General features: G+C 35.3%; 1 protein-coding gene across 1 annotated transcript; it reads right to left on the bottom strand.

Annotated features, from left to right (window-relative positions):
- Nucleotides 1-19,395: 19,395 nt before the first annotated feature.
- LOC122735196 (L-lactate dehydrogenase A chain-like) lies at nucleotides 19,396-21,037 on the bottom strand. Its single transcript, XM_043976551.1, has one exon. The coding sequence runs from the start codon at nucleotides 20,992-20,994 to the stop codon at nucleotides 19,993-19,995; it is 1,002 nt and encodes a 333-aa protein (XP_043832486.1). The 5' UTR covers nucleotides 20,995-21,037; the 3' UTR covers nucleotides 19,396-19,992.
- Nucleotides 21,038-21,398: the final 361 nt, after the last annotated feature.

Here is a 21,398-nt window from a genome sequence, read left to right as displayed (position 1 = left end):
TTTAAATGTTTGGTAAAATTCACCTGTAAACCCATCTGACCCTGGGGATTTTTTCTTAGGGAGTTCATTAATGGCTTGTTCAATTTCTTTTTCCAATATAGGCTTATTTAAGGATTATATTTCCTCTTCGGTTAACCTGGGCAGTTTGTATTTTTGTAAATATTGATTCATTTCATTTAGATTGTCAAATTTATTGACATACAGTTGGGCAAAATAATTCCTCATTATTGATTTAATTTCCACCTCATTGGTGGTAAGATCACCCCTTTCATTTTTGATACTGGTAATTTGGCTTTCTTCTTTCTTTTTTGAATCAAATTAACCAATATTTTATCTATTTTATTGTTTTTTTCATAAAACCAGCTCTTAGTTTTATTGATTATTTCTATAGTATTTTGCTTTCAATTTTATTAATTTCTCATTTAAATTTCATTATCTCTAGTTTAGTATCTAATTAGGGATTTCTAATTTGTTCTTTTTCTAGCTTTTTAAGTTGCATGCCCAATACATTAATCTCCTCTTTCTCTTTTTTATTCATGTAAGCATTTAGAGATATAAATTTTCCCCTAAGCACTGCTTTGGCTGCATCCCATAGATTTTGGTATGTTGTCTCATTATTGTCGTTCTCTTGGATATAGTTATTGATTGTTTCTATGATTTGTTGTTTGGCCCATTCATTCTTTAGAATGAAATTATTTAGTTTCCAATTGATTTTCATTCTACTTTTCCCTGACTCTTTCTTACATATAATTTTTATTGCATCATAATCTGAGAAGGATGCATTTACTATTTCTGCCTTTCTAGAGTTGACTATGATGTTTTTGTGCCCTAGTACATGGTCAATTTTTCAAAATTTGCCATGTACTGCTGAGAAAAAAGGTATATTCCTTTCTATCCCCATTCAATCTTCTCCAGACATCTATCATGTCTAACTTTTCTAGTAATCTATTTACTTCTTTCACTTCTTTCTTATTTATTTTTTGGCTAGATTTATCTAATTTTGAGAGGGGAAGATTCAGATCCCCCACTAGTATTGTGTTACTGTCTAATTCCTCTTGTAACTCATTTAACTTCTCCTCTAAGAACTTGGATGCTATACCACTTGGCACATACATATTTAATATTGATATTCATTATCTATAGTACCTTTTAGCAAGATGTAATTTCCTTCCTTATCTCTTTTAAAGAGATCTATTTTTGCCTGCACTTTGTCTGAGATAAGGATTGCCTTATCTTATCTGCCTTTTTTACTTTAGCTGAGGCATAATATATTCTGCTCCAGCCTTTTACCTTTATTCTGTGTGTATCTCTCTGCTTCAAATGTGTTTCTTGTAAACAGCTTATTGTAGGGTTCCGGTTTTTAATCCACTCTGCAATTTGCTTCTGTTTTATAGAAGAGTTCATCCCATTCACATTCACAGATATTATTACTGACTGTCTATTCCCCTCCATTCTATTTACCCACTTTGTACTTTTTCTGCCTCCTTTCACCCTATTCCTCCTCACCAATGTTTTGCTTCTTACCCCTGCCTCCCCCAGTCTGATCTCCCTTTTTATCACCCCCTCTCTTTTCTTTATCCTTTTCTCACTTGCTTTTGTCCTCCCTTCTATCAGTCCCCACTTTTCCTTCCCCTTTTGCTTCCCTATAGTATGAGCTAAGTTTCTTTATCCCCATGAATGTATATGTTATTCCCTCTTTGAATCAAATCTAATGAGAGTAGGGTTGAAACAATGTTCACCCTTCCTTTCTTTCCCTCTATTTTAATAGTTTTTTTCACCTCTTCATATGATGTAATTTACTCCATTCCACCTCCCCTTTCCTCTCCTCCCCATAGACTCCCTTTTTAACCCCTTAATTTTCTTTGTATCATCACATGAAAGACAATTTATATTTATACCCTCTGTGTAAAGTCGTTCTCTCTGCCCAAATACATTTATAGTTCTTAAGAGTTATGAGTATTATCTTCCTCTGTAGGGATGTAAACACTTTAACGTAATTGAGTAACTTTTTTTCCCTCTTTTTACCTTTTTAAACTTCTCCTGAGTCTTGTATGTTAAGATTGAATTTTCTGGTCATTTAATCAGGAAACATTGAACGTCCCCAGTGTCAATGAATGTCCATCTTTTCCCCTGAACGAGAATGGTCAGTTTTGCTTGGTAAGAGATTGTTGACTGCAATCTATTTGCCTTCCAGAATATCATATTCCAAGCCTTGTGATCCTTTAATGTTGAAACTGCCAGGTCCTGAGCAATCCTGACTGTGGTTCCATCATATTTAAATTGCTTCTTTCCACCTGCTTGTAATATTTTCTCCATCATCTGATAATTCTGAAATTTGGCTACAATATTTATTGGAGTTTTCTTTTTGGGGTGTCTTTCAGGAGGTGATTGTTGGATTCTTTCAATGATGATTTTATCCTCTGATTCTATAATATCAGGGCAGTTATCCTTATTAATTTCCTGGAATATGGTGTCTAGATTCTTTTTCTGATCATGGCTTTCAGGCACTGCAATGATTCTCAAATTGCCTCTCCTGGATCTGTTTTCCAGATCAATTGTCTTTCCAATGAGGTATTTCACATTTTTTTCTATTTTTTCATTCTTTTGATTCGGCTTGACTGATTCCTGGTGTCTCATGGATTCCTTATCTTCCAACTGTCCAATTTTAATTTTTAAGGCATTTGTTTTTCAGTGAGATTATGTGCCTTTTTTCCATTTGGCCAGATGAATATTTTAAGGCATTGTTTTCTTCAATGAGATTATGCACCTTTTTTTCCATTTGGCCAGATGAATTTTTTAAGGCATGATTTTCTTCAGTGAGATTATGCACCTTTTTTTTCCATTTGGCCAGATGAATATTTTAGGGCATTGTTTTCTTCAATGAGATTATGCACCTTTTTTTCCATTTGGCCAGATGAATTTTTAAGGAATTGTTTTCTGCAGTCAATCTTTGTGCTTCCTTTTCCAAGCTGCTGATTCTTTTTTCATAGTTTTCTTGTTTTGCTTTCATTTCTCTCCCCATTTTTTCTTCTACCTCTCTCAATTGATTTTTAAAATCCTTTTTGAGCTCTTCCAGGAAGGCTTTTTGTTCTTGAGACCAATTCACCTTCCCTCCTGAGGCTTCACATGTAGACAATTTGAGGGTATTGTCCTCATCTGAGTTTGTGTTGGCTTCTTCCCTATTGATACAGAAGCTCTCAATGGAGAGGGCTCTTTTTTTGCTTCTTACTCATTATTACAGCTTATTTATTTATTTTTTAGATTGAGGTCTGCTCTGGGGGCACCAGGGTCCCTGTGCAGGGGTATAGGTACTGTTTAACCAGCTTTTTACACTGAGGACTTTAAGTATGTGCAGTTCTGCCCTGCCCCCCTGCACTTCCTATATGAGCGCACTAGTATCAGTGGGCCTAGTCATGCCTGTCCTGTTCATGTCCCTACAGCTGGCCACCAGATTTTTGAGCCAGGCTCTAGGGGCCTCAGTTGGTCAGCTGTGGCCCACAGCTCCTGCTGACTTGCCCCGACCCCCTTATCGCTTGGCTGCTGCCCTGCGCTGGGCCTCCCTTTTGTCCAAGTAAGACCAACCTTTTCCTGAAGTCTTCTAAATTATGTCTGGTTGGAAGACTGTGTCTCTCTGTCTCTTTGCAGGTTCTGTAGTTTCAGAATTCATCCAGAGGATTGATTTAATGTTCTTTTTGAGGGAACAGAAGGAGTGCTCAGGCAACTTTCTGATTCCTCTCCGCCATCTTGGCTCCGACCTCCCCACATTTATATAGTTTTAAGTAGTTTTCAAAACACTTATGATTTTTACATATCCTTGTAAATTAAGGATTATTATCCCCATTTTGTAGATGAGGGAAATAAAACTTAGAAAATTGAAACTCAAGACCACAGGGCTAGTAAGTGTTAGAAATAGGAATGGAATCCAGATTGTCTTAATCCCTAATCTGATATATTTAATGATCTAATCTGTTGTATTTCCCTCTAGTCTATGTATAACTCTACATCTTCTCTATTACTAGCAAGTTGGAAAGAGATAGGCATTATATGATTGCTATATTTTATCCATTTCTAATAGGTATGACTAGAATCTACTAAAGTCCATCTGACTAGGTCTTTTAATTTGGCAGTAGTTTCACAGTATGATCATGTTACAGAAGGGAGAGAGGTTGGGTTTGGCGTGGAAGGGGTGAAGAATTCAAAGACTAAAGCTTCAAGCAAAATTTGCTGTCTGCAAATACACATCTGGAAGAGATTCAGTGGTTAGTGAAACTTTGAAGTTGTAGTGTAAGTACTGATTAAATTCATGGCAATTAACAACTTCAAGTATCAAAAGGATATATTGACAGCTAAATTAAAGAAATAAAGTGGTTCTGGCACAAGGATAATTGACTTAGGCCAAATTGTGAAGTAGGGAAACATTGCTTTCTTCACATTCCCAGTTTCCTCTTCAATTTTTCTTTTTACTCTTATACAGTATGGGCCCCAAATCACAAATATCTAATAACTCCTTTATTTTTGGTTTTTAATTTACAATACTATGGCATCATATATATATGAAATTAATTTAGACACCATGTGAAAAATAAAATCTCATAAATGGCAAAATATAAAGAAAAATGATTTTCAAAAATGATCCAACCATTCTGGAGAGCAATTTGGAATTATGCCCAAAGGGCGATAAAGCTGTACATAACCTTTGACCCACCTGTAAGAAACAATGAGCACGAAGAGTTCAGAGAAACCTGGAGGGTCTTGTGTGAGCTGATGATGAGTGAGATATCCAGAACCAGAAAAACATTGTACACAGGATCATCAACATTGTGGGTTGATCTACTGTGTTGGACTATATTCTTCTCACCAATGCAATGGTACAGAAGAGTTCCAGGGAAGTCATGATAGAAAAGGATCTCCAAATCCAGGAAAAAAAAAAAAAGAACTGTGGAGTATAGATGCTTAATGAACCATACTATTTCTTTTGTCTTTGGTGCTGTTGTTTTTCTATTTTGAGGTTTTTCATCATTGCTCTTATTTTTTTCTTATAACATGACTAATGCATAAATATGTTTAATGTTATATATATATATATATATATATATATATATATCATATATCAGATTACCTGCTGTCTAGGGAAGAGGAGAGGGAGGGGAGGGAGGGAGAAAAGTCTGAAATTGGAAAGCTTGTATAAACAAAAGTTGAGAGCTATCTTTAAATGTAATGGGAAAAATACATTATTACAGAAAAAAATGAGAAATAGGTGAATTGTACCATCAATGAAGATGAAATTAAAACAATTATTAGGATAGACTTTGCTCAATTATATGCCAATAAAACTGCCAATCTAAGTGAAAAAAAGTTATTAAAATGTCAGACCCTTTTGTGACTTTTGGTCTACCCTATAGCACTCTCATGCAGTTCCCTCCAGTGTTCTCTACTTTGAAATCCCAATCAAGATTGTTTTTTTTTCCTTTCAAGGATAACAGGCATTCACATCTAGGACTTTTCCTGATTGATTCCTTCTACTGAAATTTGTAAACTCTTAAGTGACATCAAGCTAATCTGATTAACTATTTTTCTGGTTATAAGTAACAACTATTTGCTCAATTATAAAATAAATGAAACAAATGAGTACCTAGATGATCAAATAAGTTTTCCTCCAACTCTTACATTTCTGAATCTATTATTATATTACTACAGTATAAACATCAACATGTACTGCAGAGGACAAGGCCTTAGGAGAATTCTACAAAGATCTCAATAAGACTCTAAAGTTCCTCAGCCTCAACAATAGGTGTTGGTGAATAAAATAAGCTGCAATTCTGCACATACTTTGATATTCAGTGATTTGCCTGAAAAAATGGTTTAAGAGAAGATGGTGGAAAATACAGGTCAGGTACAAGCAATCAGAGACCAAAATCTTGCAGAGTACACCGAAGTCTCATGGCTAGACATCATGAGTATTTTCTTCAGGAAAAGAATTAGGAGTAGCCAGATATGCTGAGCCTTAAAAATATAACAATAAAAAATTAAATTGAATATATTTAATGCACTGTAAAACATTGATTTCTGCTGTGAGATTCACTTTCAAATTAATTTCCTATGCACAACTGAACCCACAAATTAAGAGAAAAGATTAAAAGAAGGTAAAGATAAAAAGAAAAATAAAAGCAAGAGAAGTGGGCTATCTATATAAGAAAGGTGATACAAGGGAAAGAGAACTATTTCTGGAGTCAGGTGATCTGGGTTCTAATCTCACTTGTTACATTTCCTAACTGTATGACCTTTGGCAATGCATTTACACTCCCCATATGTCAATTTCCTTTCCTGCAAAATAAGGGAGTTGATCTGTCTCCTGATGTCCCATCTAGCTCTCCAGAATCTGTGATTCTGACATGCCCTTGTAAAAACAAACTATTGACACCAAAAGATGAGAAATGGACTAAGAATCAGAAAGCGATACCAATTATAACAATTTCCTAATAGAAAGAATTATATGAATAAACTGAATACCATAAAAATTAGAACACAAAAGCCTATAATCTATCTCAGCAAGCAAACACACAATCTCCTTGACAAGTAAAGAAATATGGAAGATAAAGGAAAACAAAATATTTTTGACTATAAACCCAAACGATTTGAAAAATGTATGGAAGAAAGTGGTCGAATACTATAAATATATTAATGCACAGAACAAATGAAATTAATAGAAGAAAAATCAAGTTCAAACCAATTTTGACAATAGGCCCACTGAAAGTCATCCTAAGAAAGTTGATTATTAAAATCTTTACTTAGATTTTTTTTCTATTTTTCAACTTTTTTAAAGAAATGTATGCTTAGGTCTTAGTTCTTGATGTATCATACTTTTATTGTTACCATTTCCATTGCAGATTTAACCCAAAAAACCATTACATTTGACCCTAAGGCTTTCGTCTTTACTAATTTCTAAACCATATTTGTTCTTTAATGCTTGGATCAAGTTCTGAATCCTCAAACCATCTTACTTCCTGTCTACATCTCTACTGAGGATTCAAATCTGAGTCTAAGCTAAATAGGGTAATGAAAATCAACAATAACAGCAGCAGCAGCAACAATACCAATGGCATGAATGCACACACATTAGTCTTGATACATCTTGATGCTGGCTCCCATTCCAGATGATCACTGAAGCTCTAAGTCAATTCAGAAATGGTTGCTGATGAGTACTGAGACTATCTGAGAGACAACTGGTATTCTCAAGATGTTCATGGAATAGACATATTTCTCTCAATCCTGCCAGGAGAGAATAAGGGATAAAGAAATAAGCATGTATATAACACCTACTATGTAGTTGGCACCGTACCAAAAGCCTTACAAATATTATCTCATTTAATCTTCACAACAATTCTGCCTCTATTACAGTTAAGGAAACTGAATAGAAAACAAGACAACACTTAAAAGGCACTTTCAGAAAAAAAAATGTCAATCAGAGTGAATTCCTTATATTCATTATATTTCTACCTCCAGGATAATGTAGAAGGCCTCTCTAGACCTTCCCTCCAACTCCTCCTGAAAATTAATCTCTGATTGCAACATCTTGATTTCACAACTGGTATACATAATTTGATTTGATGCTTTGGCTATGAAATTCCCCCTAGCATGTTCCCATTAAACCAATAAACAAACTGCAGAGCGAGCAAATGATGATTCAATGAGAAAGAAGGGGCCTTCTCAAATATACAGCAAAAGAATACTTAGAGCAACCAAGCAATGTTCAAGTTGGCCTCATTCATAAATAAATGAGCTTCAATGTGATGAAAGTATAAATGAAGTACAATTTCCATAAGTTATACATTTTTCTTCGCTTGCATTTGAACTACATGTAGGTCACCTACAAAGCTTCCCTTAATGTCATGGTTCCCCCTTTTGTTTCTTCAGTTAGTGTGTTAACTTGTATCATCTTTTCACAAATCTTGAATATAGGGAAGAAAAACAATAGCAACAAACCCACTGGGAACAACCCATGTGTCACTATGTATGGTTTATTGTTTGAATGAGTTCAGTTATTTTGTTGAATGATACTAATGTACCTGAGCATCCACCCACTGAGTGTAGCACATCAGTCACAAATCTTTTTTCTTTTACGAGTCTTGGTCTTTTGCTATGAATGATGGACTTTGAATGATGCTTAAAAATAATGTAGTATCCAAGATATAAATCTATTCTTTTGGACATTGATGTTCTAACCATTTTTGTTCATATGTATCATAAATCAATAATAGCATGGCTAGTAACAGCACAAGTTGTGTTTCCTGCCTTTTTTGCCTTCCCTACCCCTATTCTTTCTATATAATGTGCAGGGTTTTTTTTCTTTTCTTGCCACAAGAACAAGGTGGCAGTTCTGTTCCACCTTACTCTGTTGTATAGATTGTGGATAAATGGTGGAGAGTCAGGTTGTTGGTCTAGAAATATTATTGATTAAAATTATGTGTACATTATACACACACAAAGCTGAGAATAATACACAAACTTTCAATGTAACCTGATATAATAGTCACCATGGAGATTCACATATTTATTTTGTTTTATTAAGAAAGCACAACCACTGCCTCAGTCATGTGTGAGTGGATGATGAAATGCCTGGCTCACCAAAAATGTCTAGAATTTATATTCTTATAAAGAAGATACATATGGGGATTTAATTAGCCTTGCAGTGTATTTAATCTAACTGTTGCCAATGTTTTAGAGTCATAACTTTCTTGAAAGTTGATTATTGGATATTCTTAAGGAAACTGTACTTTCAGATGCAAATGATCATTATTTGATAAAATTCTTTAAGGTAATTACAAAGCCCAATTTTGAACAATCATATTGGTTAAGGAGAAATAAATCTCCTGACTCTATTCACAGAGCAGTCATAGTAGCCATAGCCTGACTAGTGGCGTTAAGCAGGGAAACAAATATTTTATACTAATGTAATCTCTTTCTCTCTTGCTTATAAAAAGGAACAAAGGTTTTGATTGCTGCTTTGCTCATTTTTATAGATGTTTTGAGGTCTTTGATACTGTTGATGTATGATCATTTTCTTTAAGCACTTGGAAAAATCACAAATGGATAGTTTATATTGTTGGTTTCACTGCAAAGTATTATTTATGTAACATAACAGAATGGTGCACTCCAGGGGAGAGGATAGACAAAAGAAATGTGGAGTTCTTTATTTCTTTACAACTATTCTGCCTTTTAGAAAATCAAATAAAATCTCTAGGCTTTGAATATGGTGCTAATATATTATTAAAATATGAATTCAAGTCACCTGAACCATCAACATATTTTTATATTACTAGATCGTTAGTTTATATTTTGTTGGATGATGAAATAATTAACAGACTCAAGTATTTTATTTTTTAACTTTGCTACATCCATTTGCCTCTGTGGTTTTCGCAGGCTTAAAACCCTCTGAAATGACCATTGTCTTTGGCAGGAAGCTTCACAATTGTCTCTACTTAAGAGCTGACAGTTCTGTGTGCTATCCATTCCCCCTCCTCTTCTCTCCCTGGGATATTTCACTTTCTTTCACAGTTGCCAGGCACCAACTGCTTTAAATAGTCATCCGCTACCCTTCTTGTTTGGACTTGGCTTTATGTTATCAAGGCTCACTCCTTTCTTCATTCCTCCTTTGGATTTTTATTCATATCAAGTCCCAGCTTCTTTCTGTTAGAGTTCTTTGCTCCTTCCTTCATGTCTTTCCCTTTCCCCCACTAAGCTTTCTCTTGAAGCTCTCAATGGTCCCGTATCCTGATCCACACTTAACTGATTGGGACTTCCTAAAAAAAATTACAACTTTCTTTTTAGGCACTTTTTCTCTTCTGCCTGTATACTTTTACCAATTCTTAATTCCATATTATAGTTGTTTGGAAGCCATTAAGTTGATACTTTTATGCATAATTTTCCTCTTCACTGAGAAATTTGAGAGTTAATATGGCTACACATTTTAAATTTCAAGGAAAAAAAATGTCACCTGCACTTGAAACACATCTTTTTAGACCTTCTTATGGACTACTTTAAAAAATTCTAAAGAATAGATGCCTCCTGATGCATCATTCCCAAAGGGTAAAGTGGATTGAGTTATCTACTTCTTTTTTTCTATATCTACTTCTTTTAAACATTGTTTCTTATTAAAATGCAAGCCATAAATAGAGGGATTTTTCATGGCTAAATTGTTGATAGGATTGTAAGTAGAAAAGAAATCTTTTTTTTTTCCTTTTTCTTGTTCATTCTTGTTGTTTCATTTTGTTCTGTAGTTGCCAGAATTCTGGTATTTTCCAAGTCTACTGCAAAGTTTGGTGGTGTTTCCTTTTTAGTGAGGGGAAACTTGAATATATCATATGGGGGAAAGAAAAGGGAATCACTTAAAATGTGTGCTTTCAAGTGTTGAGTTTTTAAGCTGCTTTTCCTGTTCAGTGTTCTTGAACTCAGAAAGTCCCTAGATGAATTCCCCTTGATTGCAGTGACATCTGTTGTCAAGGGCAGTGCAATCTAATTATAGTTTCTATGCCATTGACAAAATCAACCCAGAAACAGTTCCCAGCTCTAGCAAAATCTTTCCCTTTGCTGGTACTCTCACCACCATTCCCCCTCATATTTTTGTTTCTGGGAAAACTTGTTTGGCTGAATTGATTCACCTCTTGTTGACGTGAACAAAATGTTTAAACCTGGAATAGTTTTTCCTTTCCCAATGAATAAAGGAGCAACTGATGCTTTAAGAAATAATAGGTTGAGGCAAATCCAATGGCTAAGGTTATAGTAACATTCTACTACTGAACCTTGCCATGTTGAGACACAATTAGACCAGCCGGTCTCCAAAGGTTTTCAAATGATTAACTGGTCTTTTCCAGTGATGGATGAATATATATATATATTGTATGTTTGCCATGTAAAATAAATAAACAAAAACTAAACAGATAAATGGATATAAAGATAGATAGACAAATCGTCTTGGTTTTCAACAGAAAAAATGAAACGAGAGATACACATGTAAACATACATATAGATATTAATATTTGGACATGTAGATATTCACATGCACATATATATATATATATATATATACATATAAACTGTGAAGGTGCCAGGAAGAGATATATCATTTGATGGTGAGTTGGTATTTAGCTGAAGGATCTTCAATATAACAGAAAATATTTTCTTAATTTTAACTCAGTCTAAAATCTTCTTATAATTAATAAGTTCAAAGCGCAGCACAGTGCAATAGAGAGCCAGTCTCTCAGTGAAGTTAAACTTCAAAATCTACTGGATATGTGAACCTAGCAAATAACTTCATCTACAAGTGCCCTCAGGCAGCTCTGTAATTGCCAAGTAATTATAGTTTAGTAAACGTATATTGTTGATGTTGCTGTTGCTGTCATTGTTTCTGTGTATAAAGTTGTTTTCCCTAGAAATTCCTACATGAAAAGATTTTTTTGTGGGGGTGAGGCAATTGGGGTTAAGTGACTTGCCTAAGGTCACACAGGTAGTAACTCTTAAGTGTCTGAGGCTGGATTTGAACTCAGGTCCTCCTGACTCCAGGGCCAGTGATCTATCCACCTCATCACCTAGCTTCCCCACAAAAAGAATTTTTAATCTGAATGACCAAACTACCAGTCTATTAAATTTTACCATGAACTGTTTTTTTTTATAAGACCTTATTCAACGGGCATGTACTACACTACTTTGTGTTTAATTATTTTCTATCATAAAAAGTGTGTGTACACATACACATGCATACATATGTGTGCACATATATACATATACATATATTTGTTTATATGTATATACATGCACATATATGTGCATATATACATGTATTTGATTATGTGTATATGCACATATATTTGTATATATACATACACACATGTATGCCTATACAATACGTGTCTACATTTATACATACAAACATACATGGAGACATTCTTATCAATTTTTTTTCAGAGACCTAGTAATGGCTCTTTGTCAAAGGTATGGACATTTGAATCACTTTATTTGCATAATTCCAAATTATTTTCCAAAATGGTTATCCTTATTCACAATTCCACAGATAGTACATTAGTCTGCCTATCCTCGCACTACCTCTCCTTCATTAAATATTATCATCTTTCATGATATTTGCTAAATTGTCTATGGTATGAAGTGAAAACATGAAGTTGTTTTAATTTGCATTTCTCCTATTATTAATTATTAAGACCATTCTGCATATGTTTATTAATAGTTTATAATTCTCTTGAATTTTTCATTTCTTTGATAATTTACAATGAACTTTACTTTCAGTATATGGATTTAGAATCAATGCACTGTGCTCTATGTATATAAGATGATTTTTTTGTTTAGCATTTTATTTTCCCAATTACATGTAAAACCATTTTAACATTCATTTTTAGAATTTTGAGCTCCAAATTTTCTCCCTCCCTCCCTCTCAACCCCCTCATTGAGAAGACAATTTGACATACATTATGCATGTGTATCCATGAAAAACATATATCCACATTAGTCATGTTGTCCAAGAAAACATGGACAAAAAACCCTAAGAAAAATAAAGTTAAAAAAGCATAATTCAGTATGTCTTCTGACACCATCAGCTATTTCTCTAGGTATGGATAGCATTTTTTATCATAAATCCTTTAGAGTTGTCTTGGATCCTTGAATTGCTGAGAATACCTGTCACTTACAACCAATTATTTTACAAAGTTTCTGTTACTGTGTATAAATTTCTCCTGGTTTTGTTCACTTCACACAGCATCAGCTAATGTAAGCCTTTCCAGTTTTTTTTTTTCTGAAACATCCCACTCATAATTTCTTCTATTAAAATAGTATTCCATTACAATTATATACTACAACTTGTTCAGTCATTCCCCAATTGATGGGCTTCCCCTCAGTTTCCAATTCTTTGCAATCAGAAAAGAGCTGCTATAAATATTTTTGAATATATGTTTTTTCCCTTTTGGTTTTTATCTCTTTTGGGATACAGGTCTAGTAGTTGTACTTCTGGATCAGAGTATGCATGTATTTACAACCCTTTGGGCATATTTCCAAATTGTTCTCCATAATGGTTAGATCAATTCACAAATCTACCAACAATGCATTAATATTTCAATTTTCCCACATGCCCTGCAACATTTTTCATTTCCCTTTTTTGTCATATGAACCAATTTAATAGGTGTTAGGTAATAACTTAGAACTGTTTTAATTTTAATTTCTCCAATCAGTAGTGGTTTAAATAATTTTTAAAAATATGGCTATGTATAGCTTTGATTATTTCATGTGAAAACTGACTTCATATATTTTGATCACTTATCAGTTACGAAATGGCTCTATTTTTTAAATAAATTTGTCTCAGTTCTCTATATATTTGAGAAATAATGCCTTTATCAGAGAAACTTGATTCATTTTTTTTTCACATTTATGATTGCTAAATGTATTTTGCTCCATCCTACATCCTCTTTTATTCAATGCTGTTTTTACTTTCACCCTGTCCTTCCTCAAAATTTTTATGCTTCTGATGACCACCTCCTCCAATGTATCCTTCCTTCTATAACCCAACCCCTTCTCTTATGCCCTTCCCCTTTCACTTTCCTGTAGGGTAAGATAGATTTCTATACTAATTTAAATGTGTATATTATTTCCTCTGAGCCAATAATGATGAGCGTAAGGTTCACTCATACCATGCCCCACATCCCCTGTCTTCTCCTCCACTGTGAAAGCTTTTTCTTGCCTGTTTTATTTTATATAATTTACCCCATTCTACATCTTCCTTCCCCTTTCTCCCAGTGAATTCCTCTCTCACCCTTTAATTTTGTTTTCTTTTTTTAGTCATTATCCCTTCATATTCAACTCAAACTTGTTCCTTGTGTCTGTATATACTTCTTCTAACTGGCTAATAATGATAAATTTCTTATGAGTTACATGTATCTTCCCATGTAGGAATGAAAGTAATTTAACATTGCTAAGTCCTTCAAAATTTCCCTTTCTGGTTATCTTTTTTATGCTTCTCTTGAGTCTTACAATAGAAAGTCAAATTTTCTATTCAACTTTGGCTTTTCATCAAGATTGCTTACAAGTCCTCTATTTCATTGACTATCCATTTTTTTCCATTGAAGGATCATACTCAGTTTTGCTGGGTGGGTGATTCTTGCTTGTAATCCTACTTCCTTTCCCCTCCAGAATATCATATCTCAAGCTCTCCAATACTTTAATATAGACGCTGTTAAATCCTGCATAGTCCTGACTGTGGCTCCACAATATCAGAATTTTTTCTTTCTGGACACTTGAAGTATTTTCTCCTTGCCCGAGATTTATGGAATCTGACTATAATATTCACTGGACTTTTCATTTTGGAATCATTTTCAGAAGATGAGTTGATTTTAACCCATTTCTATATTATCCTCTCATTCCAGAACATCAGGGCAGTTTCTTGATAATTTATTTTCTTTTTTATTAAATAATGAATATATTTATTTAGATTTTCCCCAAGTTACATGTAAAAACAAATTTTCATATAGATTTTCTAAAACTTTGTGTTCCAAACTCACTTTCTCCCTCCCTCCACACTCCTCCCTAAGAAATAAAGCAATTCAATATAAGTTAATGATACATGTGCGGTCATTCAAAACATCTTCACATTAGTCAGGTTGTGAAAAACAACTTTAGAAAGAGAAACTAACTAAAAAATTATAATTCAATATCTATTCAGATACTATCAATTCTTTTTCTGTAGATGTATTGCATTTTTCATAAGTCCTTTTGATAGAATACTGCTCATCATTTCTTTCACAGTTACTATTGCTAACTGCATTATCCTCCATTCTATTCCCTCCCCTTGATATTTACTCTATTTACTTTCTTCTTTCACCCTTTCCCCATACAAAGGATTTTTAAAAGCAAGAAAATGGGGCATTGAGGTGAAAAAGTCTTTAAAGCACTGACCCTGGATTCAGGAGGACCAGAGTTAAAATCTGGCCTCAGACACTTGACACTTACTAGCCGTGTGACCCCGGGCAAGGCACTTAACCCTCATTGCCCTGAAAAAAAAGAAAAAAAAAAGAAAAAGAAAAGAAAAAAATCCTTTTTAGCCTCTTCCATGGCCTGAGACAAAATCATATTTTTCTTAGAGGCTTTGAATGTAAGAGTTTTGACTTTGTTATCTTCTAAGTGTGTGATTTTATCTCCCTTGTCATCATAGTAACTTTGTATGGTCAGAATTTTTCTGTTGTTTGCTCATTTTTTCAGCCTATTTATTGATTTTTTTTTAAATTTTGCTAATGTGGGACTCTACTCCCAGGTGGAGGGCACTCTCCAATATTCAAGTATTTTGTGCAGTTGTTTTCATAGATACCTATAGCAACCTGTCAGTTTCAGTTCTTCTAATGCGTTATGATTTAAGAAGTGGCATATTTACCACTCTCCTGGCCTGTGTTCTTTTCTGTGAGTTACCATAAGCACTCTTTTCTGGAATTTTAATGAGTCCCTGCTCCACTGTTGATGCAAGCTTTGGTGTGCTACGATTCCTCCTTGACCTGCAATAGACTCCTAGGACTTTAAGGCAAATTTGAGCATAGGTAAAGAATCAGAGTCCTGCCTCTTTTGCCAGCAAAGAGACCTTTGTAATCTCCTTATGAGCAGTTGTTCTACCCCCTTATTGTCTATAGGCTAAAAAATCTAGAAGCAGCTGCTGCCACTGCTGATTCAGTTACTTCCAAGACCTCTTCCTAGTTTGCTATGTCCTGGTCTGTTCTTGCACAGCCTGCATTGAACTGAGTTCCACTCTTACCCCCATGTGAATTTGTTTTAGAGCAGTATTTTAAAGCATTCTGAAGGGTTTTCAGGAGAGTTAAGGTGAATATATTACCTTTGTCTGGCATTTTGGCTCTACCTCTAACAGATGAAATCTTTATAACTGATATCTTAATTTATTTATTTTTTAATTAAAAATGACTTCATATTGGGAGAGGAAAAGCAGTGACTTGCCTGAGCTCTCCCTGAGAACCCTTTAAATACCTTCAAATAATGCCATAGGACAATTTTTGGAGCAGCAGAAGCCACAAAAGGACAGGGTGAAATGTTTTTCCAGCCAAAGAAAACTTAGAAGGTTGGCAGGAAAGGTCTGTTGTACATGGGTAACAGTGGAGTCCAGCCCAGTGCATACTGCACCAGAACAGACCTAGCCCCAGCAAACCAGGAGCAGGACTTGGGAGGCTCTGAATCAGCAACAGCAGAAACTGCTTCTGGAAATCTTTGTGCACAGACAGAAAGGGAGTCAAACAGTTGGTCAGAAGGATATTAAAGGGACCTCTTTGCTAGCACTGGGGCAGGACTCTGTTGTTTTGCCCATACTCTGATCCTGGTCAAAATCTTGTGTAGTGGCTCCAGGCAGGGGAGGAGCACAAACATATCAGAGCTTGCATCTACAGTAGAACAAGTCTCTGTTCATAGTTCCAGGGTAGAAAAGCATTTCTACTTAAATTAATTTACTTATTTACTGCCATAACAATCAGACTACCTAAAATTATTTTATAGACTTAGACAAAATGATAGCAAAATTCATGTGGAAGAACAAAAAGTCAAGAATATCAAGGGAACTAATGAAAAAATGCACAGGAAGATGGGCTACCCATACCAAATCTGAAGCTATACTATAAAGCAGCAGTCATCAAAACTATTTGGTACTGGCTAAGAAATAGAGTGGTGGATCAATGGAATAGGTTAGGAACAGGAGACAAAGTATTAATTGACTATAGTAATCTACTGTTTGATAAACCCAAAGACTCCAACTTCTGGGATAATAACTCAGTATTTGACAAAAATTGCTGGGAAAACTGGAAGATTGTATGGCATAAACCTGGCATAGACCAACACCTTATACCATATACCAAAATAACATCAAAATGAGTATAGCATTTAGACATAAAGGGTGATACCATAGGTAAATTAGGAAAGGAAGGAGTATTTTACCTCTCAGATTTATGAAGAAAACAACTTAAAAGAAAACAAGAGATAGTGAATATTATGAAATGAAAGATGGATGACTTTGATTACAGTAAATTAAAAAGTGTTTGTACAAACAGAAGCAATGTAGTCAAAATTAGAAGAGACACAAAAAAGTTGGGAAACCATTTTATAGCTAGTATTTCTGATAAAGGCTTTATTTTTAAAATGTATAAGGAAGTAAATCAAATTTATAAGAATGCAAGTCATTCCCCAAAAGAAAAATGGTCAAAGGATATGAAAAGGCAGTTTTCAGATGAAGAAATCAAAGGTATTTATTGCCATATGAAAAAAATGATCTACATCACTATTGATTAGAGAAATGCAAATTAAAACAACTCTGAGGTACTACCTCATACCTATCAGATTGGCTAATATGACAAAAAAGGAAAATAAAAAATCTTGGACAAGCTTTGGAAAAATTGGAAGAGTAAAGCATTGTGGGGAGAGTTATGAACTGATCCAACCATTCTGGAGTGCAATTTACAACTAAGCTCAAAGGGATATAGGACTGTTCATACCCTTTGGCCCAGCAATACCACAACTAAGTTTGTATTCCAAAGAGATCATAGAAGAGGGAAAAGGACCCACTTGTACAAAAATATTTGTAGCACCTCTCTTTGTGTTGGCAAAGAATTGGAAATTGAAGGAATGCCCTTCAATTAAGGACAGGCTAAATAAGTTATGTGTATGAATGTAATGGAATACTATTGTGATGTAAGAAATTATGAGCAGGAGGATTTCAAAGAAAACTGGAAGGGCTTATACAAACTGATGCTGAATGACAGGACCAGAACCAGAAGAACATTGTACACAGTAACAGCAACACTGTTTGATGATCAAACGTGATAGACATGGCTCTTCTCAGCAGTACAATGACCCAAAACAATTTCAAATAACTCACGAAGGAAATTTTCTCCACATCCAGGAAAAAGAATTCTGGATTCTGAATACAGATTGAACAATACTGTTGCTGCTTTGGGGCTATTTTTTCCTTCTTTTTTTAGTTTTTTTCCTTGTGCTCTAATCCTTCTTTCACAATATTACTAATGAAGAAATATGTTCAATGTGATTGTACACATATAAACAATTTCAGATTGCTTTCCATCCAGGGGATGGGGGAAGGAAGAGAGGGTGGGAGAAAAATTTGGAACTAAAAATCCTATGAAAACAAATGTTGAAAACTATCCTTACATGTAACTGGCAAATAAGATACTTTTATGAAATTTTAAAAAAATTAAACAATATTTGAGTCTCCTCAGGATAAGCATTCAATTTATTCTATGGATCTTAGAATACATATCTTTAAATATGGATTTCTCATGGTGCCAAAATGTATTCTCCTTTTTATGTTTCAACAATATTATCCTTGAAATAGTTTACTCTGGCAAAACTATCTCTTCTCAATTTGATCAGTAAGATAGACATAAAGTAATTTAAGTCTCAAGTCAGAGTGATATTTGGCAACATAAGGTAGAATAGGACCTATGATTTCCCTGATAAGGGACCTCCCTCTACCAGTGTTTGTTTGCTGTAGTGGTTTGCCATTTTCTTTTCAAGCCCATTTTATAAGTGAGGATACTGATGTAAACAGGGTTAAGTTATTTACCCAGCATTACACAATTGTAACCATCTGAGTACAGATTGAAATCGTAAAGATGAGTCTTCCCAATATCAGGCTAGTATTCTATCCATCGAGTAAGTTGGATTAATTTGCCTAGGATTGTATGGCCCCTATATGATACAGATGGGTTGTGAACCCAGGTTTTTCTCACTTGAAAGTCAACTCTCTACTTCAGTATGACAGTGATAGTATTTAATAAAAAATTTCACTAAAGTCTTACTACAGTGACTTATAGTGGAAGACAGGTAGCACTGGAATCTAAAAGGCTATGCCCATGGTGCATGTGCTCTGGCAGGACCTACAAAACTGCAAAACTAAACAAACAGTTAATCAAGGGTCAACAGTTCTGCTAAGCACTGAGGACACAAGTAGAAAGCATAAAAAAGCTCCTCCTCAAAAGGAGCTTATGTTTGGATGAAGGAGATGAATACATATACAAATACATGCATCATCAATATTGTTAATAAGGACAAAGTAGAAAATAATTTGGGAGGGAAGATAACAGAAGATGGTGATGATGTTGGAGGGGAGAGGATCAGAATAGGCTTCATTCAGGATAATGGAGCATAGTCTCTACATCTTTTTTTTTTTTTGGTAAGGCAATTGGGGTTAAGTGACTTGCCCAGGGTCACACAGCTAATAAGTGTCAAGTGTCTGAGGCCGGACCTGAACTCAGGTACTCCTGAATCCAGGGCCGGTGCTACATCCACTTCGCCACCTAGCTGCCCCCATCTCTACATCTTTTTGAGAAGCACCATAAGCACTTTTTTTTTTGATCAGTTATTTGTTGTTTATTCAGTATTAGGGTTAGTATGACACTTGAGGAATCAGTTGCACCTTTGTACATAGATTTTTTTATATAATATGGAAATTTACAACTATTGAGAGAGAGAGAGAGATATAGGTAGACAAAATCAGGTCCTCTGGAAGGGTGATACATGGGGCCATGCTGGAGAGCCCTAATGGAAGGGAACACAAAGGTAATCAATGAATCAAAGTTTTACTACTGTATGTTGTTTCATGTCCAGGAATGTTGTCTTCTGGACCTACTAGAACCTACAGCACCTACAAGGCAGGCAGTCATATACCTGGGGGGGAGTTTGGAGAGCCAGTGCTGGCTCTGTTTAACAACTACTTCCAGACTGTACATATCCAGCATCACTAGGCAAACAGGGTTTACAAGTAGCCACACTGTATTATTCCCCCATTTCTAAGGTTAGGAAGAGTGTGTTCATAGGTTTTATATTTCTGGTGTCACTAATCAGAGGAAAGATTTGACCTACATGAAAAGCGCATCATACCTAATCCCTTAACCAGTGTCATGTTCTCTAGACAGTAAAGTGGCAGCACATTCAAAGACTTTAGAATTGCAGCTCCTTCTGGATTCCCCAAAGAGTATCTGCACTCTTCTTTAAACGGGACTCCTCATCTGGGTTCAGGGTTACCTTCACCACATCTGAAATGCCATTCTGCCCCAAGACACAGGGGACACTAAGGAAGACGTCTTCATGAATGCCGTATAGGCCCTTAATCATGGTGGAAATTGGATGCACTCTCCTAAGATTCTTCATAATGCTTTCTGCCAGATCTGCCACAGACAATCCAATGGCCCAGGAAGTATAGCCCTTCAGCTTGATCACCTCATAAGCACTTTCAACCACCTGTTTATGAACTTCCTTCCAATTCTCTGAATCAGTATCAGTTCCCAAAGCAGGATAAAGATTCTTCAGAGACACACCAGCAACATTCACACCACTCCATACAGGAACACTTGAGTCTCCATGTTCCCCAAGGACCCATCCATGACAACTTGAAGAATGGACACCAAGTCTCTCCCCCATTAGGTAACGGAAACGGGCAGAATCCAGATTGCAACCACTTCCAATAACACGGTTTTTAGGAAAGTCACTTAGCTTCCAGGCCACATATGTCAAAATATCCACTGGATTGGAAACAATAAGCAGCTTGCAATTAGGGCTGTATTTAACAATATTGGGAATGATAAATTTAAAGATATTCACATTACGCTGGACCAAATTAAGACGACTTTCTCCCTCCTGTTGACGTGCCCCAGCAGTAACGACAACCAACTTTGAGTTTGCAGTCACACTGTAGTCTTTGCCAGAAACAATCTTTGGCGTTTTGAGGAAAAGGCTGCCATGTTGGAGATCCATCATCTCTCCCTTTAGTTTGTCTTCTATGACATCAACTAGGGCAAGTTCATCAGCCAAATCCTTCATTAAGATACTGATGGCACATGCCATGCCAACTGCACCAACCCCAACAACAGTGATCTTGTTTTGGGGAACCTGGTCTTCCTTTAGGACATTCAGAATCAGCTGATCCTTGAGAGTAGTTGCCATTTTGGGGGAAATCTAGGTTGCTGGTCAGGCTGTGAGGAGTTCTGAGTTAGATGTGAGACTGCTGCTCCCGGACTCGTGCCCATAAGCACTTTTTGAGAAACCTTCATAAATTATAATATGTTTATCATGAATACTCTGGCCATAAAACAATAAATGGTTTTGTTCACAATAATTCATGAGGACAATCTCTTGAGTAGTCTTAATCTGCATTGGTGGACACAATATCCACACCGACAAGATCCTAAATCACTGATTACAATGTGAAAAATAAATAATTGATGTCAACATAGGCTGACAACGTACAACTTATCATAGGAAGGGATCAGTAATCTGAGTTATTGACTAGGTAGAAATTCTAAACTATCACAACAAAAAAGACTGATAATTTATTGCCAATAATGTAA

This window comes from Dromiciops gliroides, chromosome 1 (assembly GCF_019393635.1).
Source record: "Dromiciops gliroides isolate mDroGli1 chromosome 1, mDroGli1.pri, whole genome shotgun sequence".
Lineage (NCBI taxonomy): Eukaryota > Metazoa > Chordata > Mammalia > Microbiotheria > Microbiotheriidae > Dromiciops > Dromiciops gliroides.
This window is presented reverse-complemented; position numbering and strand designations above follow the sequence as displayed.